At 41.6% G+C, this 24,374-nt stretch overlaps 1 protein-coding gene across 1 annotated transcript in view; it reads left to right on the top strand.

The window, feature by feature from the left end:
- LOC118843607 (proton-coupled amino acid transporter 1-like) overlaps positions 1 to 22,038 on the top strand; it is a 30,818-nt gene extending 8,780 nt beyond the window's left edge. The window contains exons 4-10 of the mRNA XM_036751315.1: positions 1,039 to 1,134; positions 5,428 to 5,512; positions 8,329 to 8,547; positions 13,111 to 13,209; positions 17,008 to 17,174; positions 19,371 to 19,540; positions 21,615 to 22,038. Coding sequence (XP_036607210.1) covers positions 1,039 to 1,134; positions 5,428 to 5,512; positions 8,329 to 8,547; positions 13,111 to 13,209; positions 17,008 to 17,174; positions 19,371 to 19,540; positions 21,615 to 21,889 — 1,111 coding nt within the window. The 3' untranslated portion in view covers positions 21,890 to 22,038. The remainder of the gene's footprint in view (positions 1 to 1,038; positions 1,135 to 5,427; positions 5,513 to 8,328; positions 8,548 to 13,110; positions 13,210 to 17,007; positions 17,175 to 19,370; positions 19,541 to 21,614) is intronic.
- The last annotated feature ends 2,336 nt before the right edge of the window (positions 22,039 to 24,374 follow it).

Here is a 24,374-nt window from a genome sequence, read left to right as displayed (position 1 = left end):
TGGAGTACGTGTCATGCCCTGCTGTACTGGTAGGATTGTAAACCCCTTGAAATGAGAGATCCTTTTTTATACTTCCTAGGTAACAAAGATACACACAATAGGTATTTAATACATGTTTTTTCAGTTGTTTAATTGAACATAGAAAAGGTCTTTCCTGTTCTCTCATTCCTGGTTTCTGCAGCACATTAAGTTACTAAGTCCTTGCCTCACAACAAGCCCAAAGTATAGAATACAAGTATTTTTTGCTCCATTTTACAGAGGCAGGTCGTTTAGTGGAAAGAGCATTGAATCTGGGGTCAGAAGATTTGAGTTTGGGTTTTGGACTGCCATCACCCTTAGTGGTTTGAACCTAGGCCACACTATTTCCACAAATTGAGTTTGTATCAAACTGAATATGGCCTATAATTGATGATACCTTAAAGTGTATAGCTACAGATTTTACTTTTTCTTTCAAAACCCCCTTATTCATATTACAGTCACATGCATATATTTTTGTTGTTCAGTCATTTCAGTTATATCCAACTCTTTCTGACCTCCTTTGAGGTTTTCTTTGGCAAAGATCCTGGAGTGGTTTGCCATTTCCTTCTCCAGCTCATTTTACAAGATGAGGAAACTGAGGCCAACAGGGTTAAACAACTTCTCCAGGGTCACACAGCCAATGTATCTGAGGTCAGATATGAGCTCAGGTCTTCCAGACTCCAGACCTAGTGCTCTATCCACTGTGCCACCTAGCTGCTTGCCTATCTAGCTGCCTGCATAGTCACAAATTATTTCAAAGCCCTCTTAATTCAATAATAGTCACATCATAGGGGTGTGACTATTGGAAGGTAACATATTTTGACTATTGTGGTTTTAACTCTATGACCCAGGACTAAGTTCCTTCGAGAAACTGAGGCTCAGAGATAATCTGTAAAGTGGGGCCAATTGTACTTCCACAATCTACTTCAGGCTTGTTATGAGGCAAGGACTTTGTAAACTCTATTGTGCTACAGAAATGTTAGCTGACAACTAATGTCTGGTCTTATCCTTTCTCTTCAGGTTTCAGAAGCCCTTTTTGGACTACGGTGACGCAGTGATGTATGGGCTAAAGACCAGCCCCAACTCTTGGCTCCAGAGTCATGCGCTGTGGGGAAGGTAACAGCAGGCAGAGTCCCCTGGCCTGGAAGGGGATAAAATACCTTGGGGTTCCAGTGAGCTCTTTATGAAACCTCTTTACCTGATGGGAGAAAACACTGGTAACCCAAAGAATTGTATGGGAGTTTTCTAGCTCCTAGATTATAAGCTCCCTGAGGGCAGGGACCATGTCTTTAACTGCATATTATTCTTGTCATTTAACTTATAAATTTAATGTTAGATTTATGAAAATTTTTTATGTCAATTACATATGGTTCCTAGGAAACTAAATTTGCCCGGTCTCTGCCCTTGTTCTCTAATGATAATAATAATAATAATAATAATAATAATAATAATAATAATAATAATAGCTAACATTTATATAGAGCTTACTAGGTGCTAGGCACTGTGCTAAGCATTTTATAATTACTCATTTAATCTCATTTAATCTTCACAACAACTCTGGGAGGTAGGAGCTATATTATCTCCATTTTACAGATGGGTAAATAGAGACAACAATTTTTTTAGTGACTTGCCCAGGGTCACGTAGCTAGTCGTTGTCTGAGGTCAAATTTGAATTCAGGTCTTTCTGAATCCAGGCCAAGCACTCTACTCACTGTGCCACCTGGCTGCCTTCTAAAGACTTTCAGCTCCGTGGAAATAACTGTTGAATTTTTGCTTCTTGGGTACCTACTCAAACAGGGCATCATGGGAGCTTGGAATAAAGATTTTTTAGAGAGACATCTGCAGCCAGGCTGTACCTTCCCAGGCAGCCTGTTCCTCTTTGGATCGCTCTAATTATGAGGAAACTTGTTCTTTACATCATACCAACATTTATCCCCCTGAAATTTCCTGTGTTTACTCCTAGTACTGCCCTTTGTGGCCAAGGAAAATAAATCTAATTCATCTTCCACATGATGTCCCTTCAAAGACTTAAGAGCAGGGAGCATCTTTTCCCCTATGTCTTCTCTTTAGAAGGCTAAACACCCAGCCCCTTCGGTCTTCACATAGCGTGATCCCAAGGCTCTTGGTCATCCTAGGTGCCCATGACCTCATGTTTTCCAGCTTACCGATTTGTTTAATGGTTTGATGCCTGACTCTTCGTGACCCCATTTATGGTTTTCTTGGCAAAGATACTGGAGTGGTTTGCCATTTCCTTCCTCAGCTTACCGCTATCCTTCCTACAAGAACACTTTGTAGAAACAAGTGTCAATCTCCTTCACATTTCAGACATGCCAATCTCTTTCCATACATTATCCTATATTTCAGTGTGTACCTAGGGAGATGGCATAGCGGATTGAGCTCTCCCCTTGGAATCAGAAAGACTTGAGTTTGAATCCTGCCTCAGACACTTGCTAGTGTGGACAAGTCACTTAACCCCTGCCAAATAGGAACACTGATAGCCCTTATTTTACAGGGTTGTTGTGAAGACTAAGTGAGGTAATGTATAAAAAGCTTTACAGACCTTCAAGTACTATATAAATACTGGCCATATTTATTATAATAAAAGGGAAATTTCAGTAATCTTTTCTGCCCCATCTCCAGGCAACTGAAAGTCTAGCTTGGGAGTTCTTAACCTTTTTTGTATCCTTTATTTTGTACCCTTTGGCAGTCTGATGAAGTCTATGGACCCCTCTCAGAACAATATTTTTAAGTACATAAAATAAAATACATAGGATAAAAAAGGAAATCAGTTAAAATTATCAAAATAATTTTTCAAAAAAATTCATAGAGCCCAAGTTAAGAAATTTTGGTCTATACTCTGGGCCTCTGACGCACGCGTCTACCCAAAGCACTTGTCTAATCTTGGTACGTGGCCCTATGGCAAAGCTAAAACTGTACTCTGGTGCCCAGAACTGAATGCAATAGTCCAGGGCAGAGTACAGAGGAATGTTTCTTCTTTATTCCTAGAAGCTTTGTCTCTCAATGTTGCCTTATCACATATCATATTATTTTCCGCCTTTTTGTGAGATGTGCTACATGTCCGATCCTTTACCGTGAGATTGATTTATTTTTCAACCAAGTAGAAAGCTGAAATTTAATCCTATTTGATTCAACCCAGATGCTAACCTGTTCAAATTTTTTAAAAATCCTGACTGTCATCCAGTGTGTTTGCTCTCCCTACCAGTTTTGTATCATCTGAAACTCTGGTAAGCATCTATGCTTTTATCCAAGTCATTGACTTAAAAACATCAAACAGCAGAGGGTCAAACACCTATGCTCCATTGGGGACTTCTTTCCAAATTGAAATTTAACTTTTAACGACAACATCTTCCCATTAAATAATCCATCCAAAGGCCTAGCCTTCATCTCTCCATCTTTGACACATGAGTAATATAAGAGACTTTATTTTAAAATGTAAGTAAAACTCTTTCTACAACATTACTTTTTTGTACCAGTTTATTACTCCTATCAAAAAAAAAGGAACAAAGTTTGACTAGCATGACCTGTTTTGGATAAAGTCATGGTAATTCTTTGTACTCAGAGTTTTCCTTTCAAGATATTCACTATCCTTCTCTTAAATAATGCATTCTAGATTTTTGAGAGAATGCCAAGTCAGTCTTACTGACCACTAATTTACAGAGACTCCATTTTCTTCCTCTTCTTTGAAAATCAGGACAACAGTTGCCAATGGTATCATTCCATTTCTCTGCAGCCTTTCAGTGATGATTGATAATGGCTCAGGAATCAAATTTGCCCTCTTTTTGTTTGTTTTCTTCTTTATATGGGGATGTAGTTCATCTGGGTCAGGTGACTTGAACTCATCAGGGCAGCTGTTATTCTCTTGGGTATCACCTATCTTGGGCGTCAACTATATGTCACCATATTTATTCTTCCCAGTCCAAAGATCTTTCTCCTTCTCAGGAGTAGCTTTGCCTTCTCTCTGTCACTCTTTATCATTGTCTCATCCACCCTGAGCAGTGATCCAATATAGCTTCCTAAAAAAAGCAAAACTTTGTAGTTTTTGTTGTCCATAGTCTTCCTCACCAGCCTCAGCTCATTCTGAATTTTAGCACTCATTATAATTCTTACAAGACTAGGTTTTGCTTTTATCTTCATCCTGTTACTTGTTAGAATGTAAGCCCCTTGAAGGTAGGGATTATTTCATTCTTTGTTTTTGTATCCTGAGTACCTAACATCTAGTAAGTGCTAAATAAATGCTTACTGATTCACTACGTGCCCTTGCTTCCAACCTCTTTATGTGTCTTCCAAAGTGGGTTGGAGAGTTCCTGTTACATCCACGGGTAGCATTTTCTGCAGCTTGCCTTTTCCTTCTTCATTGGAGCTGTCTCTCTTTGTGTCCTTAGAACTTCACCCTTGAGAACTTTCCTTCCTTCCTAGGCTAACTTGTTCTTTAGGATTTTAACCAGTGACATACTGACTATCCTTCCTTTGAACACTTTAAAATCCGTTCTCCCAAATTCTGGGATACATGTGAGATGGTAGGTTTTTTTTCCTCTCCTCTGTCACAAACTCTAAGATAGAAGTAACTTTCCCCATTCCAAGCTTCCAACTCTTCACAATCTGGTTAACTACAATCAGCTTCCTAACCTCTTCTGGTTGTCCACAGACTAGTAGGTCCCACTAGTAAGGACCTCCATGGTCCTTGTTCTTCCTTGTCCCAAGCTATAAAGGATTCAGAGGTCAAAACTCAGAGAATCAATAAGAAGGCCAAATGCTGTAGAGATAGGGCTTCCTAGGGGATAGTCATCCTACCTCCAGAATTCCATGATCTTCCTTCTGAGATGATCCCCATCAGAAGGCTTGGAAAGGTAACACTATCAGATGCCCAACATTAGGGTCTTCCTTGAAGCTGGTTAGGTCAGACCTAGCCTGTTTCCAGGCAAAGCATGGTGATTAATTGGCTTCATGGGTTTAGGCCACTGCTTTCCTTTCTCACATCTTTACTCTTATTTCCCTGGGTTGATAGCTAGAGCTATTAACAGTTGACAACTGGCAGGCATGGCTTCAGCCAAGCAAATGCATGGCTATTGCCATCTGACAGACACCACACTGAACACAACAATACTGCCATTGCTGATCATTTGTTGAGGGAGGGATGGGGTACAAAAAGTGCCACCTGATTATAAGGAATGTATCATGTCTCAACTTTTTTAAAAATGCACTTTTGGCAGGGCTTTTCTTATTGAAACATTTTCATTATTAATGCTGCCCGAAGAAGGTTAATATGGCATTATCTTTTCATGGTGGCCAGGGGCTTTAGTGGAAGACCTGGGGGTGAAATTTGTATAAGAAAATCTAAATGGACATGATAGTTTTTAAAGCAGCTGTGTTTTTCTGTCTTCTTCCTAGGCATCTCATAGGTTTTTTCCTGATTCTCACTCAGTTGGGATTCTGCTGTGTATATTTTGTTTTTCTGGCTGATAATGTAAAACAGGTAGGATTTTCTTGCTCTTGTTTTGATGAAATAGAGTTGCTTAGACTCAGACTCCTCACCAAGTGAAAGGCCTCTGAGGCATGTGTTTACCCAAAACACTTGTCTAATCTTGGTATGTGTCCCTATGGCAAAGCTAAAATTAGGCTGGTTGGCACCTAGAGTTTTAGAGTTGGGATGAATGAATCTTAAGAGGTCTAAGCCAGGGATGCAAGACTCATAGCTTTCAGGTCTTATGCAGAGACGTTCACTGCAGTCTTTTGGCATATTATTTAAGTGAACACAAATTAAGATGCAATTTTGGAACACCTTGAATTTAGAATAGTTCTTATTTTCTAGGATTTTATATAACTTTAAAAAATTGCATTAGTCATTGTTATGGTAGTAGTAAGACAAAACTGTTTCACTGTTATTTAGTAGCAATGACAGCTCACATTTTATGTAACTTTTTTGTTAATGAAGCACTTTGTATTCATTATTACACTTAATCCTAACAACTAACCTGTGAAGTGGAAAAAATAATAGTATTCCTATTTTTTACATGAGGAAACTGAATGCCTCTAAGTGGTATTACTAAGTGGTAGAAGCCACCCAAAGAGACTCTGGGAATTCAACATTTTTACTACTTTTGAGGAATTCTCTTGACTTCTTAGGACAAGCATATGCATCAGTTGGAGTTGGATGACTGTGGGTCAAAAATAAGAGGCCAAACTGAAAGAAAAGAGATTTATTAGCATGCTAAGGAATCTACTCTAGCTGATGACAAATTCAGATTCCTAGGGTACAGACCTGGTTTCTAATTAACTGTTCAGGTCCATTTAGTATACACAGCCAATCAGCATTCTGTGGCTACTTGAGATAGAAAAGGAAAACATTTCACAGGAGAGGAAAGGGTAGAGAAATAGGGGGATCTGTGAAGTAAGAAAAGGGAAGTATTTGGAACGCAGGTGGCAGGATTTATTATCCGAAAAAGAAAACTTTATTCAAGGATAGGAGACAAGGGTGAAGAGACCAAATACTTTTACAACTGTGAAAGAAGTCCTTTTAAGAGAAAACTGTAGAGTCCCTTATCCAAGGCCAGAAATTAGTTGTCACAACAGTGGATGAGATCATCTGCCTTACCCTGTCCTTGCATAGAGGTTGGGGACTTTCTAATATTAGGCTTCCATATTGCTGAGAGATTTCTATATTGTTAGTCCATCAAAATGTTGCAAAATAATTGTGGTTCTTCCCCACCCCGTTACACACTCTAAACTCTGCTACTTGTGGATCACAGATGACAGGGGCTTACCAGCAAGACTAAAGTCATATGATGATGGTGATGTTGGAATCACAAATCAAGTTCTTATTTTGGAGAAATACCTGCATTTCTGCCAGGTTCTTATCTGCAGAAGGACAGGCTAGGCTTGATGATCTCTAAGTTTCCCTCCAGCTCTGAAGTCCTGTAATCTTGTGAATAAGTAGACACATAAAAAATAACTAAGCTGTACTTGATTCCTTGACATTTTTTTTAATAAATCCTAGAAATAAGAACTAAAAAGAACCTTAGCATTTACTTGGTCTATAGATTTAAGGGAGGCTATATAGTACGGTGGATGAGCACTGACATTGAAATCAGAGGGCCTGGGTCCAAATCCCTTCTGACACTGACCTTGAGCAAGTCATTAGATGGACCTTGACCTTAACCTTGATAGACTTCAGTTTCTCGACTGTAAAGCGAGAAGTTGAACAAGATGACCTCTAAGGTTCCTTCCAACTCTAGATCTATGATCTCATTTTCTGGATAGGGAAATTCAGCCCAGGGAGGTTATAACTTGCCCCAGGTCATACAAGTAATAAGTGTCAGAAAAAAAGATTTAAACCCAGGACCTCAAAGCCATTGCTACTGCAGTAGGGGAGGTAGGCTTTGACTTCAAATCCAGAGTTCCCGTCACTAAACCCAATCAATAAATTTATTGAGAATATAAATTGGGCAGACTACGATTTCTGCGCAGTAAACTCCCTGAGAGCAGGTACTGTTTGATTTTTGCCTTTGTGTCTCTAGCATAGTGCCTTACACAGAACACGTGAATATATTCTGCATCTATTTCTCCTTAATCTGTTAAGCATCTACTTCTTGCTCAGCCCTTCTCTGATAGCTGTGGGCAATACTAAGAAATATAATACACAATTCCTGACTTGAAGGAGCTTACAATTGAGTTCATATTAATATGAAAAGCTGAATAACAATGTAAGCATTCAGAAACCCTTCAGGCTACTGTTAGATGTCCCAAGGTGATATGTAACTAATTGCTCAATGAATAGGATGGATATTAAGGAAGTTCAGAAGAACTCTATGTGCTAGAAGTCTTAGAGAAGTCTTCCTAGAATAGATCAGTAGATGAGACTTGAGCTAGACCAGGGTGAGGAACCTGTGGTCTCAAAGCCACTTACAGCCCTTTAGGTTCTCAAGTGCAGCCCTTTGACTGAATCCAAACCCAGAAATTCCCTACCCTTGAGCTAGATTTTGAATGATAGACAGGTAGGATAGAGGGACTCAAAAGGGTAGGTAGGGTATTTGAGGTAGCAAGAATTCAGAGCAGTGAAAATATGGCAGTAGGAAAGCATGAGTCACTATTGGAGAATAGTGGATATACTAGTTTGACTGGAACAAATCTGGAAGGGTAGGCCAGAGCCAGATAATGGAAGACCTTAAATGCCAGGCTGAAGAGTTTGGACTTTGTCCTATTGATAATGGATAGTCTTGAGTTTTGGCCAATTTTTGACCTGGTCAAAGGATTCTTTGGGGGAGATATATAACCTCCTATTCCTCTTATCAGGTGATAGAAGCAGCCAATACAACTACCACCAACTGCTATAGCAATGAAACTGTGACCTTGACACCTTCCATGGACTCACGACTCTACATGCTCAGCTTTCTGCCCTTCATAGTTCTGCTGGTATTTATCCGTAACCTCAGAGTCCTGTCCATCTTCTCCATGTTGGCCAACATAAGCATGTTTGTCAGCCTGGTTGCGATCTACCAATACATTGTTCAGGTACGTACCCAGACTGTGGTCATAACCTCAATAGGGCCTTTAACACCTGTTTACAAAGTGGTAAGAGAGACCCCTAAGGATTTTGGTAGTATCTGGAATTTCAGGAAAAACAGTGTTTCTTGGCATCATCAGATGGCTGTCTGGGACCTTTTTTCATTTGTTGATCAAAGAAAGAAGAGTAGAAGGGAAGGGTATCTTCTGAAACTCCTGTGTCCCTGTCATTGGGTAACTGAGCAATCAATTAACATCAGGTCAGTTAGTGCCAGCTTCATTGATTGTTATTCCAGCTTTCATAGAGTGGTATACCATGCTGGCTAGTCTGACGTGACATAAGGAAAGAAAAGGCCTGACTTTATGGTGCAGGATTTCAATAGAAAGGACCAGAACGAAGGTTCTGCATCCATTTCCTCTGAAACAGTTTGAGGATCATACTCAAGTGTCTCATTATAGCATTCAGGTAACTGACCTTAGGTCTCAAAGAGTTGCATTTTTGTGCCCTCTGTATCTATATCAAGTGCCACATTAGCACAATATTCCTGCACACAGAGATGTGGCCCAGATTCAATAGTCAGTATTCATCAAGAATGGAGATTCTTGGTAAGAAGTCATGACCTATTATTGGAAAAAAGGTGAGCTATGGGAATATCATAACAGCCCTTATTCCCAAATATTATCTCTCACACAACCCAGAAATTCCTGAGTGAATTAAGTACCTCCTCGATATGTCTCTCACCCAAAGGAAAATCAGTCTTCCTTGGACCTCTGGTTTAAGAGACTTGGCCTTGAAGTTTAGCTTCTGAGGTGGGTAAAGTACCAACAAGAACTTCTTCTTTGCCCCTCTCAGAAGCCTTTTTATTTAATACAGTGGCTTTGAAGAGTAATTAGCTGAAATGATAATGAGGGTCTGAAACATTTTATGTGGATGGAACATTGTACCATCTGGGACTATCAAACTCTCCTTTTCTCCTGATTATCTTTTTTTTACACTCTTTCTTCTTGCACTAATGGAAACCTGTCTCTCTCCAGAAGATGTGCAAGGAGTACTCCAGGAGGAGAAGGAGGAAGAAATTCCTTACTCTTCACTCTCCCATCTAGACTATTCCTAAGCCATCATCACTTAGCAGCCTCTCCTCCTCGGTAGTTTATTCTACCCTATCACTATTGTCCAATCCAAATCCTTATTAAAGTCTTCTTCCTTTCTCAAGGAGTTCAGTACCTGGATCTACCCCAAACTCTGCTCTCAAAAGCTGAGGAATTGAATACACTCGTTGATGACTCCTTGAATACCTTGGCCTCCAACCTCTTTAACCTCAACTTGCATGACCAGTATCTTCACTCTACCACAGTCAGGCAAAGAGATAAAACCTTTTATCTGACCAACACCCATTAGGATTCTACCACTATGATCCAGAATTCTGAAATTCTCTCTCTGAGAGACCTCCTATTCTTCAATTTCTTTCTTTCCCTTATCTCACCCAAGTCCAATCTTTGTTCTCACCATAACCTTTATTCCCTCGTTATGTTAGTCTTAACTCTATTGCTGACAAATTCAACCATACGTCACTAACTACCATTAAATCCTTTGCTCCTTTGTTCTAGTCTTACCGTGCCAATCCTCAACCTTGGGTTGCCCCTACCATCTGCTTTCCCTACTCATCTTGTTGAAGATGCAACTGTGCCATGTAGGGGCGCTAAAATTTTGTTATCTAATCTCAACCCTCACTGCTATAGAGCAGTGACCTAATTTTAACTTGATTGCCCCTCTAATACCTTCCACAATAGCTCCAAACTTTCTCTCTCAGCAAACTTTGCATATTACCTCTTCCCCTCTCTCTGAACAAAGGATCTGGCCTCCTATTTTACTGAGGAAATTGAGATTACCTGCCCCAAGCTTCCTCTTTCTCTCTATTGCACACTTCGGACCCCCTCTTCATCATTCCTAATCCCCTCTTTACTTGCTCAGTCTCTGAACAGGTGACCTTTGTCCTTGCCAAGGCAAATGCTTCCACTTATATTCTTGATCTCATCCCCATCCATCTCTTCTAGGTCCTTATCCCCTCACTTATTTCCTCTCTTATATTCAACCTCTCCTTATCCATTGGCTCCTCTGTCACCAACAAACATGCCAAGGGCTCTTCTCCCATTATTAAAAAAACAAACCCAAAACAAAAAACTAGACCTCAAGCTATCATCCTATCTTTCTCCTCCTTTTCATAGCTTAACTTCTGGAATTGACTGTCTATCTTCATTTCCTTATCTCCCACTCACTTCTCAGTCTTTGAGATCTGGTTTCTGACCTTACCAGTTAAGCAAAACTGCTCTCTGCTCTCTGCTCTCTTCAGTCAACTCTTAACTGCTAGATTCACTGGCTTTTTCTTGGTCCTTATTCTACCTGACCTTTCTGTGGCTTTTCATAGTGTTGACTACCACCTCCTCCAGATCACTGACTGTCTCCTTCTTGGTTTCTGCAACATTGCTGTCTTGATTTTTTTCCTGTTTCTTTTCACTTTCCGGTGTTGGATCATCCTCCTCCTGCCCACTAAATGTGGATATCCTTTAAAGCTCTATCCTAGACCATCTATATATATATGCTCCTGGTCATTTATCAGATACCACAGACTGATTTAACTCTATGTACATGACTCCACATCAATATGTAGAGTTCCATTCTCTCTTGAATTCCAATCCAAGATCAACAACTGCCTCTTGGACATCTCTACCCTCATATGGCACCTGGAACATAGCATATCCAAAACAGAACTCATAGTTTCCTCAAAACCCATACCTCTTTGCACTGGATACCACTTTTACCAGCCATCTAGGTTTCTACCTGTAGAACCATCCTTTCTGACATTGCACCCATCCCATCTACTCCCGAATCTTGTTGATTCTGTCCTTACAATATCTCTTTCAATCATTCCTGGCTCTCCACCCACACAGCTTATCTAGTTCAGGCCCTCGTTATTGTGCAACTGGACTATTACAGTTTACTCCCACTTAGACTCTGTGCTTATAGCCTTTCACCTCTCCAACCTATCTTTCACAAAGCCACCACGTTGATATTACTAAGAGATCTGACCATGTTTCTCTTCTACTCAAATTTTCAGTGGCTCCCAGTTGTTTCTAAATTAAAATGCAAACTCCTCAACCTGGCATCTAAAACTGTCTACACTCTATCTCCCGTCTACCTCCAGTCTTTTTTTTTCATATTACACCCTTCTCTCACTGTTCTAGTCAAACCAGCCTGTTAACTATTAGCTGTAGATGACATCATCTCCTGCCTCCATCCCTTTGCATAGGTGAGCCCCTTTCTAGAATGTATTTCCTCCACCTAAGGAAATTCCTAACTTCTTTCAAAGCACAAATCTGGTATCACATCCTACACAAGGCTTCTTAATTTTACTCCTCCCCTTATCCCTCCACCTCACACACAATATTAAAAATTCTTTCCCTCTTCAAAAACTTCCTTTCAAAAATAACTAAATAAATTTTCTTCTTTATAGCTTATATTTACTGACTTGTGTACAGATTAGCTCCCCCTCACAGAATGTAATTTCCTTGAGGATAAGAAGTGTTTTATATTCCCAGGGGTTAACATAGTGCCTTGCACAGTAATGAATGTGTTGTTTGAAGTTGATTTAGAGATAGCAGGTATTAATCCTGCAAAACACATTTGGAAATGAAGCATTGCTCCCATTTCATCTGGGCATCATTTCCATAGGCAGCCCCACCTAACAAAATGCTCCCTCTTTCCTCTCTGTAAGGCAAATGCAACACTACTAGATGAAGTGATGATAACGTATAACATAGTAATAACTGCTGTCCTCAGCGTTCCATAGTTTGTAAAACACTTTGTATAAGTAATAGCCTCATTTTCATTTTGCGAATGTAGAAACCAATGTTCAAACTGACCAAGAAGCTTGCCCTGAGGCCCACAGATAGAAAACGGTAGAGCTGGGGCTTGAATCCAGATTTTCTGAACCCTAGTTCAGTGTCATTTGCATAGCACCCCAAAGTTTTAGAGAGCTTGAACCTTGCAGAGGAGGGCTCCTCCATGGCTCTCTGAGATTACCTGAAGGTCCCCTTCATTCCAATACTTTTCTCATCTCCTCCTCTGTCAGCACTGTTGCTTAAGACTGTCCTTTTGGTCCTGATTTATGTCTGTCTTCTTCTTTCCTCTCCAGAGGAACCTGTTGATCTTTCCTTCACAAATAAGTAAAGACTAGTGGCCAGGAACTTCATAATTTTATTTAGTTAGACACACATTTATTAAACACCCTCTACATACAAACCACTGTCCCAGCCATAGAAAAAAAAATAAATTAATACAACAATCCCTAACCTCAAGGAACTTCCATTCTATTGGAGGATACAACATGTATACAGATAAGCAAATACAAAATGATTCTGGGAGGGGAGAAACCATCACCAACTGAAGAATAATACTGAGGTGAATTTAACTTGTGTCATCTTCTAGAGTTTCACAGGACTATTCACAGGGCTTGTCAGTTTTGAGCATCATAGGGCTTCTTCTCATCCTACCCTCATGTTTTTATCTTTCAGGATATTCCAGATCCCCAAAACCTACCTCTTGTAGCCGATTGGAAGACTTACCCTTTATTCTTTGGAACTTCCGTTTTTGCATTTGAGAGCATTGGTGTGGTAAGGTTTGAAGTGACTAACAACTTCCTGGGTCCACTGATGAACTCTTGGGGAGGATCCTGGAGTTCACTGTACTTATTGGCCTGACTGTTGTTGTTTGCCTTCGTTCTCATTCTCAAGGAGCACCATGACATCAGGGAAGTGATGCCATGACATGCAAGTGAATTGGATTTAAGTGAGGGAGGGCTATGCAAAGTCACCAGCTTCACTTTATCCTACAGAGCCATCTAGGTCCAATGGCAGGATATAGATCAGGACGACTAGAGATGGCCCAGGTTGCAGTGAGAGACCCTGACCTTTCCAAGCTAAGGTCTTTAACAGGTCTCAGTTTGACTTAGGCAATGCCTATTCAGTGATTAAGGCTTAATAAGAAATGAGGCAGAGAATAACCTCTTTATCTGGTAAAAAACAAAATTGATCTGGGAGGGGAAAGATCCTCAGGGTTTCTGGCCAAAACAGAAACAATTTCTATTTGCATTCATTCTGAGCCAATCAGGGCCCAAGCAATGACCAAGTAGGGCTTGTCCTGGGACCTCTTGTTGGCCAATCTATGACAGCTGGGCGTTTTAGGGAAGGCTAGAATAATGCAGTCATGAGACAGAAATTTTGACCTATGATAAAACTGAGGTAGGAGTCTGGGGAGGGGGCTGGAGTGTGTCAGATAAATTAGTTTCATACATATAGAACCAGAAGAGACCTCAGACCAGGCCTTCACAACATATGGCCCATAGGCCGCTTGTGGCTTGCCAAAGGATTTCTGGCAGCCCATGAAAAATGTAGAGGATGTAAAAGAAAGGAAGGATGTAACGAGTGCTTTGTCCATGCCTTGCTTAACCCACCTTCCACTAGTCACTATTGTGCCCATCATTTAACTTGGTGAGTGGGTTGCCACTGAGCACTCTCTCTTGTTTGTCACATGACCCATGGCAACCAACCATTTCATACCTTTACTTGGAAAGTGAGCCACTGGAAACTTATCTGCAGCCTGAAGAAATTTAGCCTCCTTTAATTTTGGCCCCTACCTGCTGCCAAGTTGTGCAGGTCTGCCTTAGACCAAAGGTTCTTAACTGGGGATCGAGGAACTTGATTTTTAATATCTTGATAATTGTATTTCAATGTATTTATTTCCTTAGTAGTATCATATATTTTATTTTATGCTTTTAAAAACATTGTTGTGAGAAAGAGTCCAAAGCTTCACAGGACTGCCAACGTGGTCCATGACACAGAAAGATTAAGAACCCCTGTCTTGAACACTATCTTGTCTAGCCCTCTTAGTTCATAGTGAGGAAACTGGTGCCCAAAGGTAAGTGACTTGTGCAAAGTCACATAGGTAAAGTAGAACAAGGATTTTAACCTGGATCACAGAATTGGAAAGTTGGAAGGGATCTCAGAGGCCATTTAATTTTAACCCATTCCTGGATGAGGTATGATCCTTGGGGACCTTTACCTCCTAGTAGCCCATTAGGGCTTGATCTGAAAGGGATAGTAAAGGCCATCCTGTCCAGCCCTTTCATTTTTTACATACAATATAACTGAGGCCTCCAGAGGATAAATGACTTGCCTCAAGTTCACATCAAAGGCAAGATTTGAACCCAGGTCCTTGGAGCCTCTCTACAACTTCAACTTATCTTTCCCAGCTCTACTGTGTAAGAAGTAGCTTAAGTCCAAACCATCTATATGCCAGCTACAGATGTAAAATTATTCTGTAACTAGTATTATAGAACCTTGGACCTGAAGATAGCCCATAGGCTATCTTCTCCCAAGCCCTCATTTCACATAAGGGGGAAACTGAGGCCCCAAAAGGTAGAAGATATCTGCCCCATGGTCCCAACACCACGGTCCTCTGACTCCAAATCCAGCACACCGCCTCACTTCTAACTGGTCATGGGACACTCATCCTGAATGCAACAGATGACGGCATCTCCCAACATGGCTGAACAGGAATTTCTAGATTAGCCTTGGGGAGGGGACTGAGGAGAACATCATAAAGCATTTCATGAGCAGTAGAGCTCTCATGTGGTGGCTCATGATGTTCTTACCAACAGGATTTTATAGTTCACAAAGCATTTCAGTATGTTCGGTCTTGTCCAACTCCTGGTGACCCCGTGAACCGTAGCATGCCAATACTGTCCATGCCGCTTTCTTGGCACAGATACTGCAGCAGTTTGCCACTTCCCTTTCCAGTGGATTAAGGCAAATAGAGGTTGCGTGACTTGCCCAGGGTCACACGGCTAGTAAGTGAAGCCACATCTGAACTCAGGTCTTCTCGTCTCTAGGCTCAGCACTACATCCACTGCCCCTTCAACATATTATTTCATTTAATTCTTACAATGACCGTAAGAGGTAGATAGTATGAAAGTGATAGCAATTTCACAAAAAAAGAAAACAAAGTCAGAGGAATTAAGAGACTCATAATTGGTGGGATGGGGATTTGAATGCAAGTGTTCTGCTTTGAAATGGAGCTCATGCCTCTCTCCTTTTCATATCTTCTCACCAATTGTTCTCTGTAAGATTTTTCATGATGGTCCACTTCAGAGGATTAAGCACCTGCTATGTACAGTGCACTGGGAGAATATACACAATTTAGATAAGATTCCGGATTTGAACTCAGGTCCTTCGGCTCCATAGCCAGTAATCTTGCTGTTGCTAGACCATAGTGCTTCTGCTGTGAGTGTGGAATCAAAAGAATGGTCAAAGTTGAAGATATGGGTTTGTGTTATTTGTGCTTTGTGTTTTGGTTAATTAACACCCATCAGCTCCAAGTACTGAATTGGAAGTCAGGCTATCAGGACTCTAGCCTTAGCTTTGTAACTAACTGAAAATGTAACCGCAGGTAAATCGTTGTCCCTGCTTAGGCCTCAGGTTCCTTGCCAATCGAATGAAGGATTGGGAATGATTGTATTCCAAATCCCAATAGCTCTAATATTTGGGGGAGTCTTGACCTACCATTGCCACAGACCTGACCTTTGTTGAGTGGTCTGGCTAAGCACTAGAGTTGTTAAGTGAGCTTGAAATCCCTGAGGGGGTCAGGGGTTATGTATGCATAGATAGTCCACTAGGGTGAGGAGATTCCAAAGAGAGGAGTTGGGTTACAGGTTTAGTCACAAGCTAGGTGGCACAGCAGATAGAGAATTGGACCTGGAGCCAAAGTTCAGATCCTACTTCAGATACTGCTCGCTTTGTGGCCTTGGGCAAGTCACTTAACCTCTGTTTGCCTCAGTTTACTCAACTGTAAAATGGGAATAGTTTTTATTTATTATAAATATTAATAATATTTATTTATTATATTTTATTTATTATCCAGATGTGGTGGTTTCCCCAACTTTTCAAAAACAATGTCAGGGAAGCACAATCTCTGAAGTTCACACCAAGCTGGGAAAGTCTGGAGTAGGAGCTGGGGATGGACTCTAAGTCTGTCACCTGAGGACCAGTGGAACATCCTTGCAGAAAGGCTCACCATCAGAGATCCGGCTGCCCACCGGGAGATACATTTTGTGGCTACAGCCATTCATAAAGACTAGCCAATGAGGGCTGGAGCCCTCCTGATCTGCTGGGTAGAGGGAACAACCAACCACCGTGATCAAAGCAAAGTGCTTTCTGTGTTAATCCCCTTTGAGGGCTCACAGAACAAGAAGGCCAGTTTGCCCAGGGTTGAGGGTTGCAAGGAAGAAAAGGGAGGACCCGCCTTCTGGGGGTCCCGGAAGAAGAATAGAAATTCCCTTGGGCATGAAGGTGCTTCTCCCTTGCTGGTGATTAACATTTCTGGTTTTGTTTTTCCCTTGCCCTCCTTTCCAATAGGTTCTTCCGTTAGAAAATAAAATGAAGAATAATGACCATTTCCCAGCTCTCTTATATGGGGGAATGACCCTCATTACCCTTCTCTACGTCAGCTTGGCGTGCCTGGGCTACTTGAAGTTTGGATCAGCCGTACAAGCCAGTATAACCCTCAACCTACCCAACTGCTGGTATGTTTATGGTTTGGGGAGTTGGAAATCCATGCACTTGGGAAGACTTGGGAAGGTACAATTCTGATGGAGCAAGAAGAATGCTCCTGGCTCTGCTACTGATTGAAGCCTTTGTCTTGGGAAAGTCCTCTTTCTGTGTCTTTATTTACTCTTCTGTAAAATGGGAACAATCGCCATTATTGTCTCCCTCACAGGCTTTTAGGATAAAATGAGATGATGTATACAAAGCACTTTGTAAACTGTGATAAAAGTTATACTTTCCATGATGGACTGAGTACTGTATTCAACACTGGGAAAAGATGCAAAGTCTACAAAAGTTAACATTATGATTATTATTCATTTTTATTTTTATTTAAATAAAGCAGAAGGATTGTAGTGTTTTTTGTAGGCTGAGGCAAGAGTGTACTTGACACCTCTGTGCTGATCTCATCCTGAATTTAGTTCCTAGACTGAACCATAGAACATCGTCACTTGGGTGTTTGATTGTCTAGTCAACTCTTTGTTTTACTGAGGAGAACTCTAAGGCCCAGAGTGAGTTTCCCAAAGTCGAGCAATGAGTCAGGATTCCAACCTAAGCCTCTGGGTTCCACTGTCCTTCCTCTTCATGTTTTCTAACTATATATTGTTAAACCAAAAGCATGATACCTGCAACTATTCTGCAGAATATTTCAATAGGGGTTAACATGTAATAGCATTGGTAGCAAGAAATGAGATGGAAACCAAACTGGCTGCCCTATGTGTCTCGATCCCTTTTTGTCAGCAGCTCTCCTGATCTTCTCTTGGATCCCTTCAGAGCTATGGCCTGTGATGCAGCTGTAATTTCCTAGATTCTAGTCCCAGCTCTGGCCTCTACCAGCTATATTACCTTAGGCAAGTGACTTCCTCTAAGGCTGGATCTGAACTCAAGTCTTCCTAACTCAAAGCCCAGCACTCTACCCGCTAAACTTTCTAGCTGTCAAATACAACTACGACAGTATGAATGAAAACAGATAGATTCAGATTAATCCCAATGATCAGTCTTGGTCCCAAAAAACCGATGTGGCATAGTTCCTTCCTGTCAGGGTTGAGGTGGGGGAAATCTGGGTGCTGAACGTCACACCCGGTATGGGACACAATCCTTTGGTCAGTTCTGCTGAACTAATTTTCTTTGTTACAAGGAAGCAAAATAAAATCAGAGTGGAGATGGGGGAGGTTGGACTGAATAATCTAAAACAGGGATTCTTAATCTTTTTTATGTAATAGATCCCTTTGGCAGTCTGATGAAGTCTACGGACCCCTTTTTGGAATAATTTTTAAATGTATAAAATACAAAAGATTAAAAAAGTAAGCAACTGTATTGAAATACAGTTATCAAAATATTTCAAAAACCGTGTCATAGACCTTAGGTTTAAAAGCCCTGGTCTAACATTTTACTGTTTTTAACTCACTTATGACAAGCCCATTTATGTTACCAACATCATACACAGTTGTTTCTTCTGTTGATGAACACAGGAAGCTTGAAAACATACTCTTAGACTCAGCTCTGGGGACTAGCCCAAACTCAGTTGTCAATAGTAACCATCAGTCCTGCTAATGTGACCCTCAGGACCTTATCTACATCTCTACTGCTATAGAGACCTACAGTCCTGCTCCTGACACTATTACCTTCCTGGGCCTCAGTTTCTTCACCTGTAAAATGAAGGGGATGAATTAGATGGTGGTTTCCAAGATCTCTTCCAGTTATAACTCTTCAGCCTAGAATCAAATACTGCCTCTGACACTAATGAGCTATGTGATGACAGGCGAGTCAGTCAGTCTCTCTAAGCCCTGGTTTCCCCATCTATAAAATGGGGATGATGATACTGTTTCCAATCCTTTTTTACAGGGTTGTTGTTAGGCTTAACACAGATAATACATGTTAAGATGTTCTGCCAACTTAAAAGTATTAAATAGATGCCAGTTGTTGCATTTGTTATCATTGACCACTACTGCAGTAATGCTACACAGATTTCTGGCTGCTTGGTCCTAAGGAGGTAAGAAGTTTGGGAGAAGAAAATGTACGAGTTTCTTCAGCCAATCTGGCGACTTCTGACCCAGCATGCAGAGTTCAGCCTCTTCTTGCCACGTGATCATTCGCATTTATTTTGGTGCTAAGAGCTAAGATCTTGGTTGGATTTTCCCAGACGAGCTGATCAGTCCACTGGGTTCTGTCTACAGGTTATTTCAGTCTGTGAAGCTGCTCTACTCTCTCGGAATCTTCTTCACCTATGCCCTGCAATTCTACGTCCCGGCTGAGATCATCATCCCTTTTGCTGTCTCCCGTGTGCCAAAAAAGTGGAATTTGGTGGTAGACTTATCCATCCGCACTGGCCTGGCCTGTGTGACATGTAAGTAGGAAGCAGGATGACTTGGTTTCGATGTGATACTTGGGCATTCATGAACTGGGAGCTGGTCAGGGTCCAGATCATGGAATGGGGATGGGAATTTCTAGGTTCACTGGCATGATTCAGTGAGCTTGTGACAGGGTAGAATAAAAAGAGCCTTGACCCACGTGTCAGGATGCTTAGGTTTTATTCATGGCTTTGTTACTTATTATGACCTTAGGTGGGTCAGTTTCACATCTCTGGCAGCTTTCTTGTTGTTTAATTGTTTTCAGTCATGAAACCCTTTTAGGGTTTTCTTAGCAGAGACACCAGAGTGATTTGCCATTTTCTTCTCCAGCTCATTTTACAGATGAGAAAACAGAGGCCAATGGAGTTAAGTGACTTGCCCAGGGTCACACAGCTAGTAAGTGTCTGAGGCCAGAGTTGAACTGGGAAGATTGAATCTTCCTGACTCTATCCACTGTGCTAGGTGGCACCATGGTGCATAGAGCACAGGACCTAGAGTCTGGAAGACCTAAGTTCAAATTCAACCTCAGACACTTACTACCTGGGTGACCCTGTGTAAGTCACTTAAGCTCAGCCTGCCTCAGTTTCCCCAACTGTAAAATGGGGACAATAATAGCACCCATCCCCCAGTTTTGTTGTAAGGATGAAATGAGATGATATTTATAAAGCATTTAGCACTGTACCTGGCACATTAATAAATACTCCTTTCCTTTTCCCTCCTCTCAAAGTCATTTGAGATTCAAAGATAATTAAAATCAGCTGCTAACAATTCTCCCCTCTCTTTTATTGTGAGAGATGAGAGTCTCAATTTCCCGTTGCCATAAACGTTCAGATAGCTTCACAAAAGAAAGAACTAGAGAATGTCCCCTCCTAGAAGCATCTCATGACTAGGTTGCAAAAGAGATTTACTGAAGCTTGTTTTGATAATCTCCTGGTGTTTGGATGGCACTTGTCAGTTTATAGAGGCTTTCAAATATGCTCTTCCACTAAAGTCCTCCCCTAGGGCTTTATCTCAATGTGAAGATGACCCTGGGTTCTCCAAGGTTAAGACAACAAAGTAGATTCTTGCAGCACCTGCCAAGCTGGACCTGTTTCTGGAGGGAACCCAGCCCTTCTCATCTGACTCAGGCTCCCCAGGCTGGTAATCCAGAAGCACAAGGAGATGGGCACCTTGGCCAAGGTAACTCCTTGCAATGACCCGCCCTCAATGGGATGATGAGGAAGAGGAGAGCCCTACCTTGACCAGGGCTGGAGAAAAAGAGAGAGCTCCCCTAAGACTGGGACCTATCATCTTCCTCCCCCTTAGAGAGGAGACTCTAGACTGAGCCCACCCAAAGGCAAGGGCCCAGGGAGCAAGAACTCCTACGCACTGTCATTTTGAACAGTTTTATTTCAGAAAACATCCCTTGCATGTGCACACGCACACCCCTCCACACACATACCCCAGCACCGGAAAGTTTTTGAGTGTGGGCCTCAGGGAAGGGTCTCAGGATACCACTCTAGCTAAGTGTAGTTAAGGTGGCCACATGTTGGGTTGTTGTTGTTTTTTTCAGCTACAGCAACTCATGAAAACCTCTACTTTTCTACTACAATAGAGAGAGATTGTGATTTGCATCTATGAAGTTTATAATTACCCTGACAAAGGCACAGATCTTTTGAAGTATTGAAATTAGCTTCCATTAAAAGGTGCCTGTCGGGGCAGCTAGGTGGCACAGTGAGTGGAACACCAACCCTGGGATCAGGAGGACTTGAGTTCAAATCTGGCCCCAGACATTTGACACATTTACTAGCTGTGTAACCTTGGGCAAGTCATTTAACCCCAATTGCCCTGCCTTCTCCCTTCCAAAAAAAAAGGTGGCCTATGCTGTTCTACCTTTTAGGAAAGACCTTATGATGCAATACTAGGAGTCCAGGAGTTTGAATCCAAGGACCCTGCTTTGAGGTTCAGTTCTGTCAGTCCTCTGCTAGGTGACCTTTTAAAGAATGTAGCTTAAATTCCTCGGCCCCCACTTCCATGCTTGGACAATCCATTTCAGGCTGGTCATGAATGCAAGTGTCTTTTCCTTCACAGGTGCCTTGGCCATTCTGGTCCCCAGGTTAGACCTGGTAATATCCCTGGTGGGCTCCATGAGCAGCAGTACCCTGGCTCTGATCATCCCACCTCTCCTAGAGATCGTCACCTATTACTCAGAGGGCATTAGTACTCTCACCATCATTAAGGACCTCCTGATCAGTTTCCTGGGCTTCTCTGGGTTTGTGGTAGGCACCTATCAAGCACTTTATGATCTCACCCAGCCACCTGTTTCTCCCATTGTCGCCAACTCGACCAGCGCCTTCGTACAGTGATCTACCTCCAAGTGGAACACCTTCCCTGCCTCTCATCCCTCCACTCCCTGTGGAAGGTGAACTCCCTGTTTCCAGGACTAGGCCAACTGTGCTATAGTACAAAGCATGCTGGGTCTGGAAATGGAAGACCTGGATTCTGGGATATGGCTTTGGACACATCACTTAGACTCTTTGAGCCTCAGTTTCCTCACTTGTAAAATGAGGATACTGCTTCTCCTTACAGGATTGTTGGGAACATTGAATGAAGTAATGTCTTCAAAGCACTTTGTAAATTGTAAAGTGCTATAAAAATATGACCTATTACCACTCCTTTTCTTCCCCCTCAGCATTCTCTTACTTTGGGAGCTCTCCAATGTACTGCCTCAAGGTATGAGTAGTTTTCTCTTGGCTTTGCCTCTAACTGGCTGGAAGACTTCAGCTAAAGCTTTCTACTAGCTGCCTATCATATAAGGATGACCTATCCATGAACTGTCTGAATACAAAGTGATACTGAAACTCTAAATACACTCTATCTGGAGTTTGACTCCCTTTCCAACTCCTTGTCTATGGACCTCTACTTTGTTCCTCAAAGACAAACTGACCTGTGAAATATTTATACCCAGCCAAGAGTTTTAGACACTAACATGGAGCTGGGTTTTGTATCAGAAGAAATGCAGTTTTAAGAAGAGGGCACATGTGTGTGAGAAATCACCTTAAAATCCTGAAGGCAATTAAGGGAAGGACCTTTATCATCCAAACTTCTCACACTCCAGGGGAAGAGAATGAACCTCAGAGAGGACAAGAGGCTTACTTAAAGCTGCACCATGAGTTAATGGTTTGGCTGAGGCTAGAGGTCGGGTTTCTGGCCACACAGGGCTGAACTCTTTCCCAAGAGGCCATACCACCCTATGCATTAGAATGACCAGCTATCAGAGCAAGAAGAGATCTTAGAGATCTGGTCTAACAACCTCATTTTGCAGAAGAGGAAAGTGTAGACATAGAGGAGGGAATGGATTTGCTCTGGGACTGTAACCCAGGATTTCCCATCCAGTGCTCTTTTCGCTATAAACCACATATTTGGGAAAGGAAGAGGGTTCCCTGCTACTGCAGAGAGCTCTGGAGAAGGAAGACAGAAATGGTGCTACAAAACAAAAAACACAAAGACCTGAGGACTCACAGACAAATGGTGTACATTTGGGGGAGGGTTCCCTCCTCTTTTATCTCATGACTATGGTTAGGTACAGTCTCTAAGTGAAAATTCTTATTTTTTGGAAGATTAACAGGTTGATCTTACCAAAAATTAAGAGAAATCTGGCTCAAGTTAATGGTTGGGGGGAAGGGTTGGAATCTGAAACAGCTCATGATAGCAGAGATCAGAATTTATTCAACAAGCATCTATTAATTACCTTGTGTGTGCAGAGTACTATGTTAGGCACCAGGGAAGGTTTCAGGTTTAGATAGGATAATGTTCTTGTCCTCCTCTCTCACAAAGAGCCTTTGACCATCTCTTTCTTCATTGTATATGTTACCAACATTAAAGGCTAATAACTATTAACATTTGCTTTGTCTTTGGGTTTTTTCTTTTTTTCAGAGAGGGATGCTCATAGGTTGGGAGATTGACTCACCCATCCCCAGTGTGGGCCAAGGTTCTTTAGGGACTCAGTAGACAAAAGAAGCATCTGCCAGTGGCCAAGTACGAAGGAGAGGAAAGAAGGTCTAGTGGTTACTTTAAATCTCTGGGAGCAGGGACAAATTCAACAGTATCATTTAACATTTTAGTATGTACAATGTGCCATGTGAATCACTAGAAGAGATAAAAAAATAAGGCATGGCACTTGCCCTTTTGAAGCTAATCTAATAGTAGAAAATGATAACTATACACTGATAAAACTGGCAGTTGGGGTGTGGGGGGAATGCATAATTATTGTCTTCAGTTATCTGAAGGATTCATTTCTGAAAGGGATTATGTTGATTCTGGTTGGACCCAGAGGGAAAAAAGAAGAAGGAAGGTTTGGCCACAATAGGAGAAAAAACTTCCTTACAATTTAAGCAATTAAAAAAGAGGAACAGGCTGCCTCATAAGACAGGAGGGATTGGATGGTCGTCTGTGAGGGACACATACTGCAGAGGAGAATTAGTAATAACTTCCAATCGCAGAGCACTTTAAGGTTGATGAAGCATTTTTCCTGTAATGTAGGCAGTGCAAATGTGACTACAGAGAAATAATATTACCTTTGGGGGAGGGGCAGAGGTGCTCTCTGGCCTTCTCCCTACTACAAGCCCCTGGTAGCTAGTGGCTCTGGATTCATGCTTGCTGACCAAATTGAGTCCTAGGGGTGTCTGAAGAGAGAGATCTCAGGTTCTGGAACTCTTTGACTCTTTACACATCCACCCCAAGACCCTGCGAAGAATCACTTAAAACTTAGTTTTGGCTCTTGTGTGTCTAGGGTCTTTCCCAAAAGGCAGAGTGGAAAGATACTTGGTGTACAAAGAAAGTCGGGGTAAA

This window comes from Trichosurus vulpecula, chromosome 3, assembly GCF_011100635.1.
Source record: "Trichosurus vulpecula isolate mTriVul1 chromosome 3, mTriVul1.pri, whole genome shotgun sequence".
Taxonomy (NCBI): Eukaryota; Metazoa; Chordata; class Mammalia; order Diprotodontia; family Phalangeridae; genus Trichosurus; species Trichosurus vulpecula.
This window is presented reverse-complemented; position numbering and strand designations above follow the sequence as displayed.